The 18,041-nt window shown below is 41.2% G+C and overlaps 1 protein-coding gene across 1 annotated transcript in view; it reads left to right on the top strand.

Annotated features, from left to right (window-relative positions):
- UNC13B (unc-13 homolog B) overlaps positions 1 to 18,041 on the top strand; it is a 219,221-nt gene that overhangs the window by 36,222 nt on the left and 164,958 nt on the right. The window contains exons 4-7 of the mRNA XM_064439130.1: positions 858 to 975; positions 2,018 to 2,141; positions 8,766 to 8,836; positions 11,904 to 11,961. Of these exons, the coding sequence (XP_064295200.1) occupies positions 858 to 975; positions 2,018 to 2,141; positions 8,766 to 8,836; positions 11,904 to 11,961 (371 nt within the window). The remainder of the gene's footprint in view (positions 1 to 857; positions 976 to 2,017; positions 2,142 to 8,765; positions 8,837 to 11,903; positions 11,962 to 18,041) is intronic.

Below are 18,041 nucleotides of genomic sequence, written 5' to 3' on the forward strand. Positions count from 1 at the left end.
CTGTGGAGTTCTGTACGGAGAATGTTGGGTCTTTTACAATCAATGTCTTGCTCTGTCAATGTATGTTGAAGCAAAGAATGTGGTTTTACAGTGTGCCTGAAAATATAGTATTTCCTCCTTCCCTTCTCTTTTTGGCCTCACACTAGTCCAGCCAGCAGAAAATCAGTCGTTTCTGTTACTGCAAGTTTTTGCAATCAGGTGTGTATCATCTTCTAAGAGGCAAGCAGTGGGAGGGCAGAGCAGTGATGGTGCTGGTGGCTAGTTGTTAGCTTGGCTGTACTGAATAGCCATATCCAAACAAAAGGAGCTGGAGACTCAATTTCAGGATGCTAGCAGTAAACTCATAATAAGCCTATGAAATACCTTGATTTTGAACTATGTAGACCAAGTCACCCAAGTACCGGGTGCTCCTGACCTCAATTCCTGTGTCCTTAAGTAAAAGCAGGAGCACTTGGATTTAAAATAGATATTAATGTGCTTTGCTGTATCTGTAGGGTTTGTCTTGAACCTTGTAGATATTCTCTTTTAAAGTCATAAGAAGGCTCTGGGGCAAAGCTCAAATAGATGCTAGGATTTGCAGCAGCTGGTATTTTTGGCCATGATGGCAGTCCATAGAAATTAGTGACTAATGTGCTTTTAAATCCCCTTGATAAACTTCAAGTGGATACATTTGGACAGAGGACAGCGGGCAGCAGCACTGTATGTCCAAGACACCTACTTCTGCAGATCAGTGGTTGCACTAGGTGGAAGTCCTGAGCTCAAAGTAGTGGGAACAATAGCTTTTCTTCATGAGCTAGAGCGGAATTAGTCTGTATTCTGCTTTTTCCTCACCTGCGCTGCCTTTTCTTTTCTTGCAGTGAGATCAGTCGGCTGGACCTGGGCCTAATTGTTGAAGTATGGAACAAAGGCCTGATCTGGGACACGCTGGTTGGGACCGTGTGGATTGCTCTGAAGGCCATTCACCAATCTGATGAGGTTAAGCTGACACAGTAGCTTTATCTTGACAGCTCCAATATTGATGGTTAACATGTTACAAATCTAGCCTGGTGCAGCCCAGGACTGGGCTCCTCTGCAAAACTTCCACCTGCAAAGCCAAGAAGGCTGGGTGGGAGAAGACGGCTTTTGGCATTATGTTGGTTTGGTTTTGGGTTGTGTTGTGTGTGGTCTTTTTTTTTTTTTTTTTTCATTTGAAGGGTGCTGCCAACAGTGAGACCAAAACTGAGCTTAAGTAGGTATCTCTGGTCTCATTTAACTCATGTGGACTCAAAAAATAGGGCTTAATCTGCTAAGGAATGCATGTAGTTGACAAGTGTCTAAAGTGTTAAGGACTGACTCCTTAGTCTGATGCTCAAATTTCTGTAAGTTCCTGCCAAAGACAGAGAGTGCCTTGGTAACAGACAACCTGACCTTTCAGGTAGGCCCAGAGCGTGTCTACAGAATCCTGTTAAATTTTCTGGTTGCAGTGTTAGAGGGTGTCTAGTGGTGATAATATGAATTGAAGAAAGTAGGAAATGGGATGTACCAATGTCTGTAACTGCCCTAAGTACTGAATTTGGTGGTTCTTGCAGGAACATGTTTGTTTCTTTACCTCAATTTCAGGGCAATTATTTAAAAGATTGCTAAATTTGAGCTGGGAAAGTAACCTTATATTTTCCATAAAAGGAAAACTGTGGGGACACCCAACGGTGTGGCCATAGGTCTAGGTGGTGCTCAGCTTCTCTGGCTGCCCAGGCACTTCTCGGCATTTGCCTCTGAGGACTTACCTTTGCAGTTCCACTGAGAAGGCAGTAGTTCTGCTAGGAGGTGTTTGCTGCTTGTCTTGGTAAAGGCCTTTGAGATTTGGAAGAAAAGCTGCCAGCATATGCTGAATAGATGTCATTTGATGTTAAAATCAGGTACCAGGTCTTGATAATACTGTAAGGCTCTTCCTGGAGTCTTTTATCTTAGCAAATGTGTGAGAGTTGCTGCATAAGGACCTGCCAGACTGGAAGCTTCATCTGTGCCTTGTGATTCACAGGAAGGTCCTGGGGAGTGGTCTACGCTGGAGGCAGAAGTTGTAATGAAACATGATGAAATCTGTGGAACCAAAAACCCGACTCCTCATAAAATTTTGCTGGACACAAGATTTGAATTACCGTTTGGTGAGTGCATTTCAATAACTTAGGGTGCTGACAGTGGAGAGAAAGTGTTTGTGAGCAACTTGAGTTTTATAAACTAGTTTTGCTCATTCACAGTTCAGCCAAAATAGTTCAGTGCAAATTAAATTGCTGGTGTTCATTTGTTGTTTGGCTTCTTTCTGACAAGATCAGAATAAATATGGAAGATTTGATGGTGTCAGAGTGATGGAATGTTTAGACTAGCAGCAGTTTAAGAAACTATTAATACTATTTCAGGATTGTGCCGTCAGACAGTTTGTTCCTGAGCAGGGAACATTCACTTCTTTGTATCTAGACAAGTTTGGCTCTAGAAGAGGTCAAGTGCGTTGTTAGAGCTGTTTTGTGGTAGGTGCACTTAAAGTCAGTTAGAAGCATGCAGTTCAGGTAGTGAAACGTTAATGCTCAGTGCTTCTGAACATTATTATTAGCTGAGTATATAAATAACTTGGTGGTATAAGAACAACTGCCTTTTCGGCAATTACTTTTGGTTGAAAAGTACAGAATGTAGAAAAGTAGCTAATTGGAACAAACCCAACTCAAGTAAAGTTGTGTGTGGTTTTTTTTAAATTTTATTTTACTTAAATCCAAACAAAAAAAAAACCCAACAAAACAAACAAACCCCCAGAGGAAGGGCTTAACCAGAATGCATCCAAGGCTTACATAGCTTCTCTTTGCAGCTCTTAGCCGACTCTTCAGACCAAGAGCAAAGGCTCATGGTATTTTTTTTTTCTGCAGTGGGCATTTAAGTGCTTCAAAGTTGTCTGTCATTACAGGGCTCATCTCCCCTCTTTCGCCTGTTGCTTGTTTTTTTTTGTTCAGCTGAGGTCCTGGCAGCATGAGCAATTTGGAACATGCTCTAAGCACTGGTGGAGCATTTGTGCACCCACTGGCATTTGGCCAGCAACTGTCAGGATTGGCCATCTGTTGTGGGAAAATGTTAGGTCATCTCTTAGTCTCATACCCCGCTTCCTTGTGCAAGGGAGAATGCAGGCTTTGGCCCTGCAGCACTAAAATGGATATAAATTGTATCTTGTGCTCTGGGAGCTAAGCTGGGTGTACTGTTTCAAGTGCACAGTTTGCTGGATGGTGCAATTCAGGGTGAGCACAGTGTTTTATAGATTTAACAGGCACTGCTTTTTAACTACAGTCCAGTGTATAAAGGGGAAAAGGTATCTGACATCACAGCTGCCTTGAGAACTAAGCTGTCTAACGTTGGTCTGGAGCATCCCTCTTCCTCATGAAAACATCCTGGTGATTCACTGCTGTCACCCTGTCAGCAACTTTATTACTGAAATTGCTTGTTATCTAAGAAGAGGAACTACTCACTTGATTTCCTTGTGAGGTGAAACATTGGTTCTTTGGGGCAAGCATGTAGGCTTCTGGGTGGGAGAGAACACAGTGCACATAGCTGAAGACTAGGTTTGTAGCCACTACCTTCTCATCTAGGTTCATTCTGACAGTTGCTTGTAAACTGTCTCTGCTTCAAAAGAAAATGAGGTTCTGATCTCTCCCTATGTATTCAAAGAGTATGCAAAAGCAAATTTTCTTTGTTCTGCAATTCATGTTTTGGATTGCAGTATGTTTTGTGATTATTTTTTTTTTTTAAGTCTAGGAAAACAGACTGCCAGTAAACCATTATGTATTAGAGCATCTGGATTTAAAAAATAAAAAACATTTCAGGTAATAGTGTATTTTCTCCCTACTAGTATACTCAAAACACAGGACTCTTGGTTTTTTTTTTAATTACTATTTTAAAATGTATGATGTTCTATAGAACATAGAACTCTGAGAACTAGGATTTCGTGCCGAAAACTGAAAACATTAAGTAAATAACAAGCTTTTTGTGACTCTACTGTTTTTAAATTGATCATTTAAAGCAAATCTATTAATTATTCCTTCACTTACTATGCCAAATACTGAAATAACAGGAAGTCCACATTGCTGTATCGAAGGGATTTTAGTTTAGAATGTGAAGTTGTCTGCCTGTCTAGTTTTTCATAATGTCCAGGAAAAATGGGCGTATCAGCTCTTTCCAGGAAACTGCAGCACTCCAAGTGAAGAGCGGCAGAATTTCTTGGATCTTCTCCATTTGTCTGTCCTGGCATGACAATGTCGGAAGTAGGTTGAAAAGCAGGAGGCACCAACTAGTGTGGGATATTCTTCCAGAAAAGATACCCATAACCCCTTCTCCAGTGGTGCTTCTCTTCACACCATGACTAAACGTCTTCTGCCATCACCTCTAGGATAGAAAAGGACCCCACAAGATGAATTAGGCTCTGTCTCCCTGCCCTTGCAGGACTGTGGGACATGGAGGGATGCATGGAGGTAGCTCAGCTCACAGCAGTGCCTCTGTATTGCTCCTGATGGATTTACAGGTCAGTTTCCCTCTAAGTGGAGCGTAGCAGTGTGGACTCAGAGTGCCCCAGGTGTTGAAACTCTGTTGTCATATGAGCTGGGAACTGCTGCTTTAAACCTACACAGAGAACTAAATGGATCATTGATCTGCTGTGGAAATTAAGTCAGCAGATCTGTTGCTGTAGAGGTAACATTTTAATAATGGCATGTTTGCAGTGACACTTAGGAACATTGCATATCACATTTTGTTTCGCAGGTGAAGATCTCCTGGCTGTTGTAGATACACAAGAACTGGAGCGATATGTGTGCACACATACAGCTTGTGCTGCTTTCCAAGTCTGGTAAAATAACAGCTGTCTGGAATAGCAGCTTTAACAAGAAAGTGTGTTCTTCTGTTTGGCTGTGCTTCTGTGCTTTTTCTATCACTTCTGGCTGCCCTGTTTCATTTAGGTTAGATAATGCACATGGATGCAGTACCCCAGGTTACTCAGTCTGCGTATTGTAAATGTTCCATTGTATTTAGGTGGAGATTGAGAAGTTTTTAAGGAATTTTAAGGGAGAATAAACAAATCTAAAAACCAGAAAAGCTGAAGTCCTTGGTGTAAAACATGATTGCATATGCAAAGAGGTTTAGAAACTGGTTTGTTTTTTGCACTATATTTATCCTGGATTAGTTTGCTACTTCTGCTTCCACCTGATATGTTCAGGATTCTTCCTCCATGGTATATCTTCTCCTGATACTCTGGAGACTTGCAACAGCCGAAGTAAATGCAGTGGTAATATATGGTGAAGGCAACTTAGAGATTGCTTGGGTTTTTGGTTTTTTTTTTCCCCTTTTTCATATGAAGTTGTTTTTAAGTGTTTACCAGGCTTGGGGTTGGGAAGCATTTTCCTAACAGAGGCTGGTGAGAGTTGTAGTCTCTGTTCCTGGTGATATAAAATAACCTTTCCTGAGGTCATCCAGGAGTTAAACCTTTTTAATGCCCAGATCTCTAATGGGACAAAGAACATCTTCGATGGCCTTGGAAGATATTCCATGTGTCCATGTATTCCAGATGCAGCCCTTGTTTTGTGTTCAGTAGTGTTGTTCATGTGACATTAGCTTATGGTGAATAGGGGAGAGAGCAGATCTCTGGGCCCTTCTGTGGTGAGTATCTGTGTGTGATGGACTGTGGTGCTGGGGACCAGACTGTCACCTAACATTCTCTGCCAGCCCGATGTTCTTAAATGTTCAATCTCGCAGGCAGAGAATGATTGAAAATCCTATTCTGTGAAAGTGCAGCAAAGCATGAGGATCTGAGATGTGAACCGTTAGTGAGAGCTGATATTAACCCCTGGGGTGTAAAGCATTTTTATGCTTGGTAGTCTTCTAAAAACAGCCATAAACTGCCTTCGTGATGGGAGGAAGTGGTTGTTAGCAGAGACAGGGTGGAGCAGCTTTCTCTACTGATCATGTCTGTTTCTTTTCAGGAACAAGACAGACATATCAAGGAAGGGAGACAGCTTTTCTTCTTGGTTGGTTTAGAAAACTTGCTGGTAGGGAGAAGACAGTCTTGCTATTATTGTCTTGATGTAGTGAATGTGTGCTGGCACAGACTTTCCAAGACGCTGCTTTTAAAGTGTAAAATTGTGCTGTTTAAAAGCAATTTTACTCTCTCCCCTTTTTTTAGAAGTGACATGGCTTTGTGCAAGCCCCTCATAGGATGGAGTGCTCAAAAATCCTTTTGTCTCTCAAAATATAGCAGTTTGGGTCTATGCCAGGCTGTTTCTAGTAGATAATTGGAGTGAAAATGCTTTCAGTGTTCTCACCACTCCCGAGTCCAGCCATCAGGTGGAGTAAATGTGCTTTGTTGTTTTATTGTCCTGGGAACTGTACAGAAAGAGTAATACTCCGCTCTGCAAAGTTATTTCGGTGAGAGCTTGTAAAGGTTCCTGTACCTCTGGAAAGGGAAGAAATTGGGACTGGCAAGAGGGGAAGCGAAGTGAAGGCTTGTAGGAAAGTGAGGAGAGAGGGGGTGTCACTTTTACTTCCAGCACTTGTTTTCACTCATGCCTACCTGGGATGTGCCCCAGCCCAGGACGTGCTACTGGGGAATAACTCAGGTGGCACAAGGTGATGTGCAAGTAGTAGAGAAAGGACCACCAAGCCTGAGCTGAAGAAAAGCCTTAGGGCTGAACCTCCTGGTCATTGCCAAGTTAGAGATTTCTAAGTGGGAATACTGTCATGTTTAGGTACCTGAGGGGATCTCACTGTGAGTGAAGTGGTCTGTATAGATGCAGCAAATTCTACTCTAATTCCTTCCTCAGTCTGATAAGTCTCTGTACTGATGTGTCCCTCTTTCTGTGGTGGTGCAGTGTATCCAGGTGTCAGGGCCCTGGATGCACTGGTGAGTCTTCATTACTGTCAGCAGCCTCACCTGGGACCTCCACCTGCATCCTCTGCTCATGGGCCCAGGAGTCCTGCTTCAGCTCAGCTCTGAGCCTTCACTCCTGAGTGATCCAGTGGGAGCTACTGATCCCCCACCTCAGCCATAGCCATGTCTGTACCTGCTTACAGACCCCATAGATCCGGGCCCAGATGTGGACTGACTTCCTGGCTTGACCTCAGGCCTGCCTTGTCACCATGGACTTGCCTGTTGATCTGGGCTCCTGGTTGAACCTGGCCATGATCACTGGGCCTGCCCTGCTCATCTTGCTTGGGTGCTGTAGGATGGGGCCCTGGCTGCCAAGTCCCCTGCCCTGCCAACAATGGGATCCTTCCCTTAGGGAGCAACCAGACCTCACTGCTTTCTGACACCAGGAGCCCAGAGAAGGCAGGGTGTTCAGCTTCTGGCTGAAGACAGCAGTAGGAGCAAGGACAGTAAAGTTTGTAACCTTTCCATGTTGGTATCAAATGGAGAAACCCCAAAAGCTGATGAACAGATCTCCCCATCTCCTCTCTGTTCTTGTTCAGCGGTTTTGTTTTACTGACATATGGCCTTGCTCCTCTTGTTTACCAAGTGTGATGTCAGCAGAGTCCTGAGATGGCATCATGTGGCCCCTGTTTGAACTAGTTCAGCTTCTTATCTTGTACGCAAAAGTTAATGTAGTGAAGTAACTTGGGCTTGTAATCAAAGCTGAGCAGTGACGTAGGAGATGGCCAGTGGATGTGGCCTTACAAGCAGTCAGTCTGTGATCTTTGCACTAGGGATTTATATTCTCTGTGTTCCAAAGAACCAGCTTCAACAGAACAGCTGAATGAGGTGAAACAGCAGAATGGATGGTGAAACTAAAAAATAGTTATAAACTGCTTCCAAAAAATAAAGATTTCTCTCTAACTGGGCATTCATTCTTCTGAGCAGGTAACTTGACTCGAGTTCGTAGGCAGGTTGCTTCATGTTTAAGGTTTGCTGTGCAATAGGCTATACTGCTGTTAGTATTGATGACAAGAGTCTCTCTAAGATCAATAAGATGTTCTTAAAGCAGACAGTATCTAGACAGTAGCAGATTTTTATCTCTGATTTGCATAAGAAGCTGTTTCAATAGACTAGCAGCAATCCTACACTAAAAATCTGATAACTCAGTTTATGAAATGGGCATCTTGAATACAAGACAGGAACAACAGATCCAAGAGACACACAGTGCTCCTTGATGCCTGGGCATGCCACTAAACCATTGTCCATGGGAAAGCATTGAAGCCTGCTCTGAGACAACTGCAGTTCCTGCAGTGTTGATGGCAGTGCAGAGCTCATCTAATAAATCTGTGCAGCTGTGATCCACAGCCCTGATGATCAAAAACATGTATGTTTTTCCTCAGCTCCTGTAAAGATGGAAGACGCTAATGTTTCTCTTACCTTGTTTTCTAATAGCATATAACAAGAAAGCAATGCACTGTACATCAGAAAGAGCAACAGGCTCTGGGTATTATGGTTAAAATAAATTACTTTGGTGGTCTCCCTTCAAGCAAGGAGAAATAGGTTGTCTTTTCTCTACTTAATGCAGGTTTTCTAGAGCCAGGTACTAAGTTTCCAGTTACCTAAAACTTTCTCAAGCAGGGCCTGTTTTATCCCCGTTCTCTGTGTGAGGCTAGTTGCATAAAAATACAGTGGTGTTTCTGTTACAAAGGTGTAGACATTCATTTGTAGTCTGAGGAAATACTTCTGAAACGTCAAATTTCATTAAACCTGCCATTTTCCTTGTTCTCGCTGAAAGCGATTCATGATACATGCAATTTGCCTGGTTAATAAGATGGTGTGATTTATTCTTTTGGTTTAGATATCCCAGAAGAAGAGGCCAGATACTGGACCAGAAAATTAGAACAAATAAATTCACTGGGAAATGATGAGGTAAATATCTAATTTGAAAAATTAATGTAGCCCTGAATGCCTTATAACTTGTTTTTATTCTTAGTATTGAATCCCAGTGATTAAGGTAAATACTAAATGTTCGTAATTTACAAGTCTTCCATGAACTGTTTACAGAACTGTTTTCTCAAGTGTACTGTTAGTGTTAAGGAGAGGAACATTTTCCCGCATGCTGAAATTGCTCGATTAGTGAGAACTGTTTTGCTGCTGTGCATACACTCAAAGAAAAAGTAGTGTCATGTTTTAACTCACAAGAGTGAAACTTTTGGCAAGATGTAGTAGATTCTCTTCACTTCTGAAATCAAGTCAAAAAGGTCATTTTTGCAGTTAGTGGGTTAGTGGGAAGAAGACAAAGCAAGATACTGAATCTTTCTTGGAACTGAGGGATGTTGGAGGTGTTAACTTTTTTCCTAATCTCCTTTTTAGTGGCTCAGTTTATGAATCTTGTATTGTAATACCTGCTAGCTATGGCATTGGTTTCCTGTTTTTTCTAGTGTATACTTGGCTAAACATCTATGAACTAAAAGTTGCACTTTCTTTTATTATTAAAACTTTTCTTTACAGTTTATACAGTTTGCAAAATAAGAGTTGACATACTAAAGCCTATTCCAGAAGTGTAGCATTTTTAAAAACAATCCTCGTGTCAATGTCAATGTCATTGAGCAGGAATGTGGTGCTTGCGTAAACTCTTACTAGGTCTCCTTCTGTAACAAGTTAACTTGCAAAATGTTCTGCCAGAGACTTTAGTAGGGTTTTGTTCTGGGACTGTTCATGTGTTCTTTTCCACTCATTATCTAAGTCACTGGGTTTACTCTGCAGTTGAAGAAAAATACGCTGGGTTTTCTTTTTGACTGCGGACAGACCAGTATTTGGGTGGATAAAAACATAAGTGCTTGAGGGCAACGTCTCTTGCCTTCCTAGAAGTCTGAGAACCTCTTGGAGTTGATAATAAGCCCCACCTGCGATTTGGCCTGTCAGTCATACTGCTGTGGTGCCTCCCTGCTCCTGTGCACTGCAGCAGCCGTCTGTGCCAGGTACTTCAGTGAGGCATAGGTGCCCTCTAGTGCTCTACTGAACTGGTAGTTGCTGAAAGATAGCCTGAGCTTTGTGAGACTCCTCTTTCCCTGGAGTGTCATCCCTATGTGTGCAAAGTGCATGCTGTTACCAAATACCGTAACAAAATCGTGTGTCTGTATTTGTGACCTCAGATTTATTATGGATGTTCCCTGTCACCAGTGAGAAAATGAAAAAGAACACCTGTGCAGGGCCTTACCTAAGGTTCATCTTGTCCCATGCTGACAGCAGCCCAGAGTGGAGATGATATATTCCTTGTGTATTCCCATAACTTGCAGTGACTTGTAGCTCAGGAACTTCCAGCGCCAGAGGCAGTATTGCTGAGTTTAACAACGCTCGGATTTTTCTTCTGTGGATGTCAGTTGCCTTTTGAATGCACCCAGGTCAGTTATATTGTGGCAAAGGAATTCAGCACCTTAATTGTGCACTGCCTGAAGAAATACCTTGTTTGCTCTGAGCAAACAAACCTTATGTTGTGAAACCAGCTGGAGACAGGTTTATTTGGAGAGATTGAATGACTGATCCTCATTCATCCAGTCTGTGCCACTCAGCTTTACAGACCTCACCTTCTTGCAGGTCTTTTGGGCTGCAAGGTTCTAGTCTGCGTAGTGGTATTTAGTACAGTACAACTTTGTGCCTTCATCTTCTTTTCTGTGCGGCAAGCACAGCTGTCTTCATTTGACGCAATGGATGAACAGACTGAAGGTGCACAGCAGTATTTATTCAAGAAGCAGGTTAATTTGGGGTTTATGTGTTGTCATAAAAATACTTTCCAGTCCCTATTCTTACAAACACTTAATATTCAGGTTTCTTTTTGGGACTGCTGATAGCTGTTAGGCTGATGTCTTAAAAAAAACAAGCTACAGCCATTTTTTGGGTCTCTGAGTATAATAATTCAGAACCTATTGCTGTGGACATTGCTCATCACTAGACTTCCTTTCACCACTTTGTCAAACAGTTAGTCCTGTGAGATCCAGCAGTTCTTGTTTCTGCAGTACTGATTAACTCACTGAGTTGGCAGCTGCTGATAATAAGGCTAAGCACCCTTCAGGATCACTTGTGCATGTTACATAGCACAGATTGGAAGACAGCCACAGTGGAAGTTTGCAGGTTGTCGCCTTCCATGTAATGAACTGGTCATTAATCCTTACGAAATTGAAGGAGATACTGTCTGGTGGCCCTGTTTTGCACAAATTGCAGCACCAGCATGCTAAGGTCTCTGCTCCCTTTGTTGTTGGACCTTTTTTTCCTAGCAAAGACTGTTCTCATTATCTCACTAAATTGTCCTGATTTTCTCATCTTTCTATGTAATATGAGGCAGAGGAGAATAACAAAATAAAACCACTGGTATTCCCCTAGGGAACACTTTGATGCTGTAACAAACAGCTATGTAAAAAGTCAAAGCTGGCTAATTGAAATATCTCTATGTCCTCTAAATTAGTATTAAATAAGATGAAAAATTCTTCACTTTGGGTGTACAGTGGATCACAGGAGACTTTTTAAGTGTTGGCTGGGCAGACACTGTGTGACTGCTCTGCCAGGCACGCTAATTATCTAACTGCTTCAGTCTCGTACTGCAGTGTTGCTGTTAGGCCACATGAGTTTTGCACTGTTGAAGCTGTGCTTGAGTGTGTAACCATAAACAGGCTTAGCCGTTCTGAGCGCTGTGTCACAGTAACGTTGTGGTGCGGAGAATCAGGTATTTTAGATGGCTAATTTGAGGTCTCAAAATGGAGAATGGGGCCTGTGCTTGTAGTGAAGCAGACTTCACCTTAACCAGATGTGTACTTCTAAACACCTGGTTTTAGCATGGAAAAAGAGGACGCTTATTGGAGTGTGTTTGAATATGGATATTAAGGAGAACATTTAATGCTTTGACGCTACCAAGGATGTTATTGCTTACCTGTGGCATGCTGTACTCTGAAAGCTGTTTCTTACCGGTCTGTGTTCCTTCTTTTTTTTTCTTCTCCTTTAGTATTCCTTTCAGGAGGAAGCCCAGAAGAAACCATTGCCCAGTGCTGCCTCCCAGTGTTGTAAGTTAGACTTTATTTCTTCTCAGTATTTTTTTCCTCTTTCAGTGTACTTTATTTCCTTCTCTGGTTAGATATTGAATGATGGTACATCTGAACAATATTTTCTTGTTAGAAGTACTTAAATCTCTGTGAAGCCAATAACTTCTGTCAGTTATGAGACATTGTGCCCCTCAAAACGTTGGTCTAAAGCTTCTGATACTAGAAGGTGAAATCAAGCATTGAGTCTAATCTGTTTGTGTGTTCAAAGTCATCTAGATTATCAGAACCTTGTAATAGTGATGCAAGTAAGGAAACGTTGAGCTTTTTCATATAACTAATTCAGGCTAGGTCCTCTTTAAGTATCTTTTGTCCAATATTATTTTTATGACTTTTTAATGACATTTTAAGAGGAGGAGAACAGATGGAGACAGGTGCTGTTGGTAGCCTTTTCAAATATGCACCAGAGGTTACTTGACGCCTAATTTCTTTGATACCACTTTTCAATGCTGTGTTGATGGATGAAAAATTTTTTTACTAATTTCTGCTTATCTTAACTTGCATTTTTTTAAGCTTCTGAAAACATGGATGGAAAAATAACCTAGGACATACTGTATCTGATGGTCTGCAAAATTATATTTCTGAAATGCTGCTTTTAGTGGACAATAGATGAAAGCTCAGTGATATCTCTTATAAATGTCTTATCTCCGTTTGGCAACAACATTAATAGAATTCACATCTCGTAATTTAAATAAATCTTTTATCCTCTACTTCAAATCCTATAAGATGTGTATATTACACTTTTCAGGCTGTTTATCGATTAGACTAATGATAGGATCTCTACAAAACTGTTAGCATTAGGAAATGGTAATTACTCTTTAACCTTATTTGAGTAGAATTAACTTATCTGCATACTGTTACTATGTTATCTTAAAACTATCTTCAACAAAACACGGATGTTAACCAAGGGCCTAGGAAATCTGGATGTGTTGTTTAGTTGGAACATGTACAAAGCTATGTGAAAGTATTCTGTCACTACCCAAATGTGTCCTCCCTTTTCTTAAAAAGAGTGTGTATGTAAAGAATAAAGCATTTTTTGTTTATTTTCTTTTAAATGGTCAGAAGGGTACAATTGCTTTGTAAAGCCTACAAATAAGAAACGTTGGAGAAACTAATATTTATCTTACTAACATCATATGCAGAACCCCTAATGTCAAAAGATCAGTCTGATATGAAGTGTCCGAGAAACGAATGTGTTACTTGCTGAAATGACTTTCCTGGCTATGTGCCCTGGACTTTGCTTTTGTTCAAGAGAGGCTGGTTTGATTGATTCTTCTCGGTATGGAGATGAATGGGTAAGTTAGGGAGGAATGCTTCTGTGTAGGTGAAGTAGCAGCACCTGTTTCCCCAGCATGGTGCTTTTACATCATCCTCAAGCTCTTGTAGCTGGTTTTGTCCCTGGAGGGGACTAAGCTCAACTCTTGCAAATAGACACAGTGAAGAGTAGAACTGTAGTCACTCTTTTTGTGTTGCTTCTTAACAGCCTGCTTCTTGCTGGAAAGTGACCTTTTACAATAATTAATTGAAGGCCTCTGGTTTGAACAATTAATATCGCATAACAATTAATCATTCATGGGATTAAACCAGTCATTAGAATTTATGTTAAATATTTAACAGCAGTATGTGGATAACGTATTTAAGAAGTATTTAAGAATTTTCTAGTAATTCAATAAAGCTTGTGGCACTGTACGTACTTTAGCTTATCTACTGCCTGCAAGTATCCAACATCAGAATATCTAATTGTTTACATGGACAAATATAAAATAGACATTTAATGTAGAAGAACTTTTGGAAAATGAACTCTGCCTGCATCAATCTGTGCATAAGAATTGTAAACTTGCCTGAATGTAGCATAGTCCTTTGGAATTTGAGAATTCAACATGGAAGGTGCATTGATTATGTTTCTATTGAAGGCTGATCTGACCTTTGCATATGATACAGGAGCTCAACCCTCTTTTATACAGGAGCAGGGTGGGTGTCCTTCCTGAACCTAAACAGGTTAAGTATGAAGTGTTCTTACTTACCATGTGGGTAAATAATTGATAGATATATTTTTAGATATAATAAAAATATCCTCAAGAACATTTGTAAGGCTCATCCAATTTTCCATCACAATGTGCTAGATGAGATGTGATTGCTGCTGGGAGTGGGAGACAATCGGCTGGACAACAGAGTAGATATCTAGGAGGAGCAAAAAACCTCCTGAGTGTGAGTGGGCTTTGCCCCATGAGAATATCTTCCCAAATCCTAAAAAATACCAAGTTATCTTAACACTTGAGGCACTAAGCTCAGCAAAACACTCCATATAGCTTGCATTTCAAGAAATAATGATATAGTGGCACATGCTGCTGGCGTCCTGCTTAGCCCTCTTGCAGCTCTCAGAAGACTCTTCTGGCTTCTTTGTTCTTGCTAGAGAAAATCAGGGTCAGGCTCATTAAATGGGGAACTAGGCATCCTTACTTGTTAGAATTAGATTTCATTTCATTTCTGCCCTGTTCTGCTTCTGTTTTTTTTTATATACATGTACGGTCCCTTTCTCAAACCCCTTTTTCTCATGCTTATTTCCCCATCTCCTGCATGGGTGCAACTTGTTCTGTTATCTCCACTGAGTAGGGAGGGGGAGAAGGTTGGAGCTGGGTGTGAGAGAAGAAAGCTGGGCCATGTCTGAAAGCCAGCAGCTGATCTGTGAGGGTGGGTTTTCATCTCTGGTTATGTGTGGGCTGCTGTCTTGGCATACTGCCATGGGAAATCTCAGCCCAGAGTAGATGCTCTGATATTTCCAGAGATTATGAGGCTTTCAGGCCCCCTTTCACAGTGTGAAATGCTGCTTCGTTCTTAGAAGAGTCTGACCCATGATTTCTGAGGAAATGCAGGGTTCAGACTTCCTACCTATTCTTAAATGAAGCAGGTGGGTCTGTTCTTGTACATTCAGTCTCTTCTAAACCCTACTTGATTTTGGCACTTCCTGGCTCTTCCTTCATCATACTTAGCCATTTCATTTTTACCTCCTGACTTCTGTGCTTTCCTATGTATTTTTTCCTGCCCCAGAAAGATCACATGCTTCCAATTGATTTAACTTTCAGTGATCCCAAGCAATAAGCAAAGTACTATAGTGCCCATAGATCCAGTTTTGTTTACATTTCTATTAAATGTAATACTAATTCTTAATTTCCTGATACCTTGTTGTTGGATAACTGTAGCATCCTCATATTGACTTTTACCTGCAACCTGAAACTGAATGTAAATTAAAAAGAAAGCAAGCTTTTATTGCCTGGAAATTCACTTTAAATGAAGCAGACTGAAACAAACGTTATTTGATTACTTTGGCATTCATTGAGTCAAATAGCTCTGAGTTATTTATTGTGGTAGGTATAGATTTATTTTCCTTGTATGCTCAAGATCATTTCTGGCAACACAAAAGTCCATCATAATTCCCAAGTGAGTCACTCTGTCAGTATTTTAAATGCAGCTCTGACTTGGAGTAGACGTCATGCAATGAGAAAGGTATTCTGTATCTTTGCAGAAAAGATTTGGCAGTCTTAGTTAATATCAGCTACTATAAATACTGCCCTATACCTTTTGTCAGGGAGTTTACAAATCTGGAAAAGAGCAGGTTTGTTCAGTATGATTCTCAGAAAAGATAACCTAAGTGCCACTGAGTCAACCATTCATGGCTTTCCTCTTATCTTTGACTGATAATCTTTCTGAGAATGCTTTATTGTGCCTTCTCTGCATATATTCTTTTCTTCCACTTCCTTGAGTCTGTTGTGTTGCAGTGCACACACAAGATGTCTTGCACATCTTCTGCTCTGTAAAATCCCTGTCTACCAGTCTTGTGTGTTTGGTTTTGTTTTATGGGTTTCGTTGTGCCTTTTTTTTTTGTTTCAGAAGGTAAATTTGTGGATTGGCTCTGATTGTGAGTTGGTGCAACAAGGAAAGAAATAACTTTTCTGATACACTATTATTCCAGCAAAAAGAACCAAAGCTAGCCTCTGCTTGGTCTGCCGGCAGATCAGAGAGAAAGGAGCAAGACAACAGCCCCTCCAGGAGGATAAGGAACTCTAAACACTATTTGGAATGTTTGAGAGTGTGAGTGTGTGTGTGTGCTACAGCTCTGTTGTAGATATATATGGAGCCCCTTAACTACTTAAAAGCTGGCAAAATGTTTTATACATGTTATAGGAATGGGTGTCATTCAATGCCAGATCAATTTGTTGTGTTGACCCTTCTTTCCTACTAATATTTGAAGAAATCTATATCTGCAAAATGTGTAAGGCAAAATTCTGTTAATGTCTACACATTAACTACTATTTCAAAAGCAGCAAAGGCTGACTGTGAGAGATTTCATTCCTGATGCCCATTAGTTCTCTTTTTAGGAGCTCAAACTCCACTGATGCATCAGGAAGGTTTGTACATTCCTCTGCATAGACTGACTCTAATGCTGAGATTACGGTGCTTTCCATGGCACTAATGGGGAGCTTTGTCTGTTAAAAAGCCAGATGACTGTCTTCCCTGGCCCTGACTCCCCAGCAAGCCCTGATAACGTCCATGCTGATTTTGTGTTCAGGCTGCTGCCATTAAAGTGCCATTAGGGTGGGGATATCAAACCCTGCTGCTAGGGTTTCCACGACACAGGTGGTATGGTTCTAGCAGAAGCAGTGGCACTGAGTGCACAGATCTGGGTAGGCCGTGGGTCCGAGGCAGCTGGGTAAAGGATACGCATTGCAGCCTGTTTTCATGGAATGAAGTCATAGCCATACAAGGTTACATGTGTACTCGTTTGAGCATGCCATCTTGTGCTGTTGTTGAATCCTGTGGTTTATTCTAGTCAAAGATGATGTTGGCTGCCATCCTCCAGTGCTCAGCTGGGTTACAGACCCTATGGCAGCAAATGTGCTGAAATTACATCCTATTAAGAGATTTTTTTTTTTCTTTTCACTAACAGTATATAACAAAATAATTTGCTATACCAGACTCTCAAGTCTAGGCAGCATCAAAATGCTTTTAAGCAGGCCACAACTTGACCATCTTAATTGTTCATAGAGATGTATGATCTGCAATAGCGCAGTGGCAGGCAGCATAGTTGCTGCGATTGCTGGGGGTGATACTGCCCTCCTTGCTGTAGAGATGTATGCTATATGTCTAGATTATTGCTGTTTTGTTTTTTTTTTCCTAGTTACCAGCCTGCTTCTGCACTTAGAAATAACAAGAGATCAGCAGCTACCTATGGCATCTCTAGACCAGGCTGATTTGGGAAGAGTAAGGAAGAGGTCAATGATTATTTTACCCTTCTCAAGGGTAGGTGACACTAAAGGTCCTGCTGCACTCATTGAAAAGCTGTAAAACTACTGGCCACAGTGCAAACAGCCTTACAACAGTCCTCAGAAAATGTTCATTTTAAGTGTAATTCAAAACAAGACACATAGATGACTTTTTTTTTCATTAAGCTAGGCAGAGGAAAAACTACTCTTGTCTGTACAAGTGAAACTATTGTATGAGCTGTTTTGTGGTAGTTTGACGGGCTGGGAAAGCAAGTTCCTTGGCCTCTCTGCTCCTGGGTGGCTGGCAGCTCCTGTTCCTCTTTGTTTAGGATAAATCCCATCTGGGAGACTTGTTTGTTTGTGGCTTTGTGATACTCAGTGCCTGGGCTGGCTGAAGGCATCATAGGTGTGCTCAAAGGAATTCAAGGTCTTGTTCTAAAATGTCTGCCCACATTTTCAGGGTAAATCTGCTACCTCAGGACTGGATTTGTCTGAGGAAAAGTACTCAGCAAATGGAAGGTAAAAATAAAAACACTAGCTACATTAGAAGATTATACAGTAACGAAGTTTGACTTCCTGCTGAACACAAGAGGAGAGCCGATCTCTGTTTTTGCTGCTGATCCTCTAAATGTACTTTGTTAGTTGTTGTTTTCCTTGAGTATATGCTGTATTCTGAAAGGTGTTGACAAGGAAATAAAGCTTTGACTTTTAAATAGGTCCTGAACCTAAAGCTCTTCCTGAAAGCTGAACGCTGCTAATACTGACATGTGTTTCTATAAGCAG

Source organism: Phalacrocorax carbo, chromosome Z (genome assembly GCF_963921805.1).
Source record: "Phalacrocorax carbo chromosome Z, bPhaCar2.1, whole genome shotgun sequence".
Taxonomy (NCBI): Eukaryota; Metazoa; Chordata; class Aves; order Suliformes; family Phalacrocoracidae; genus Phalacrocorax; species Phalacrocorax carbo.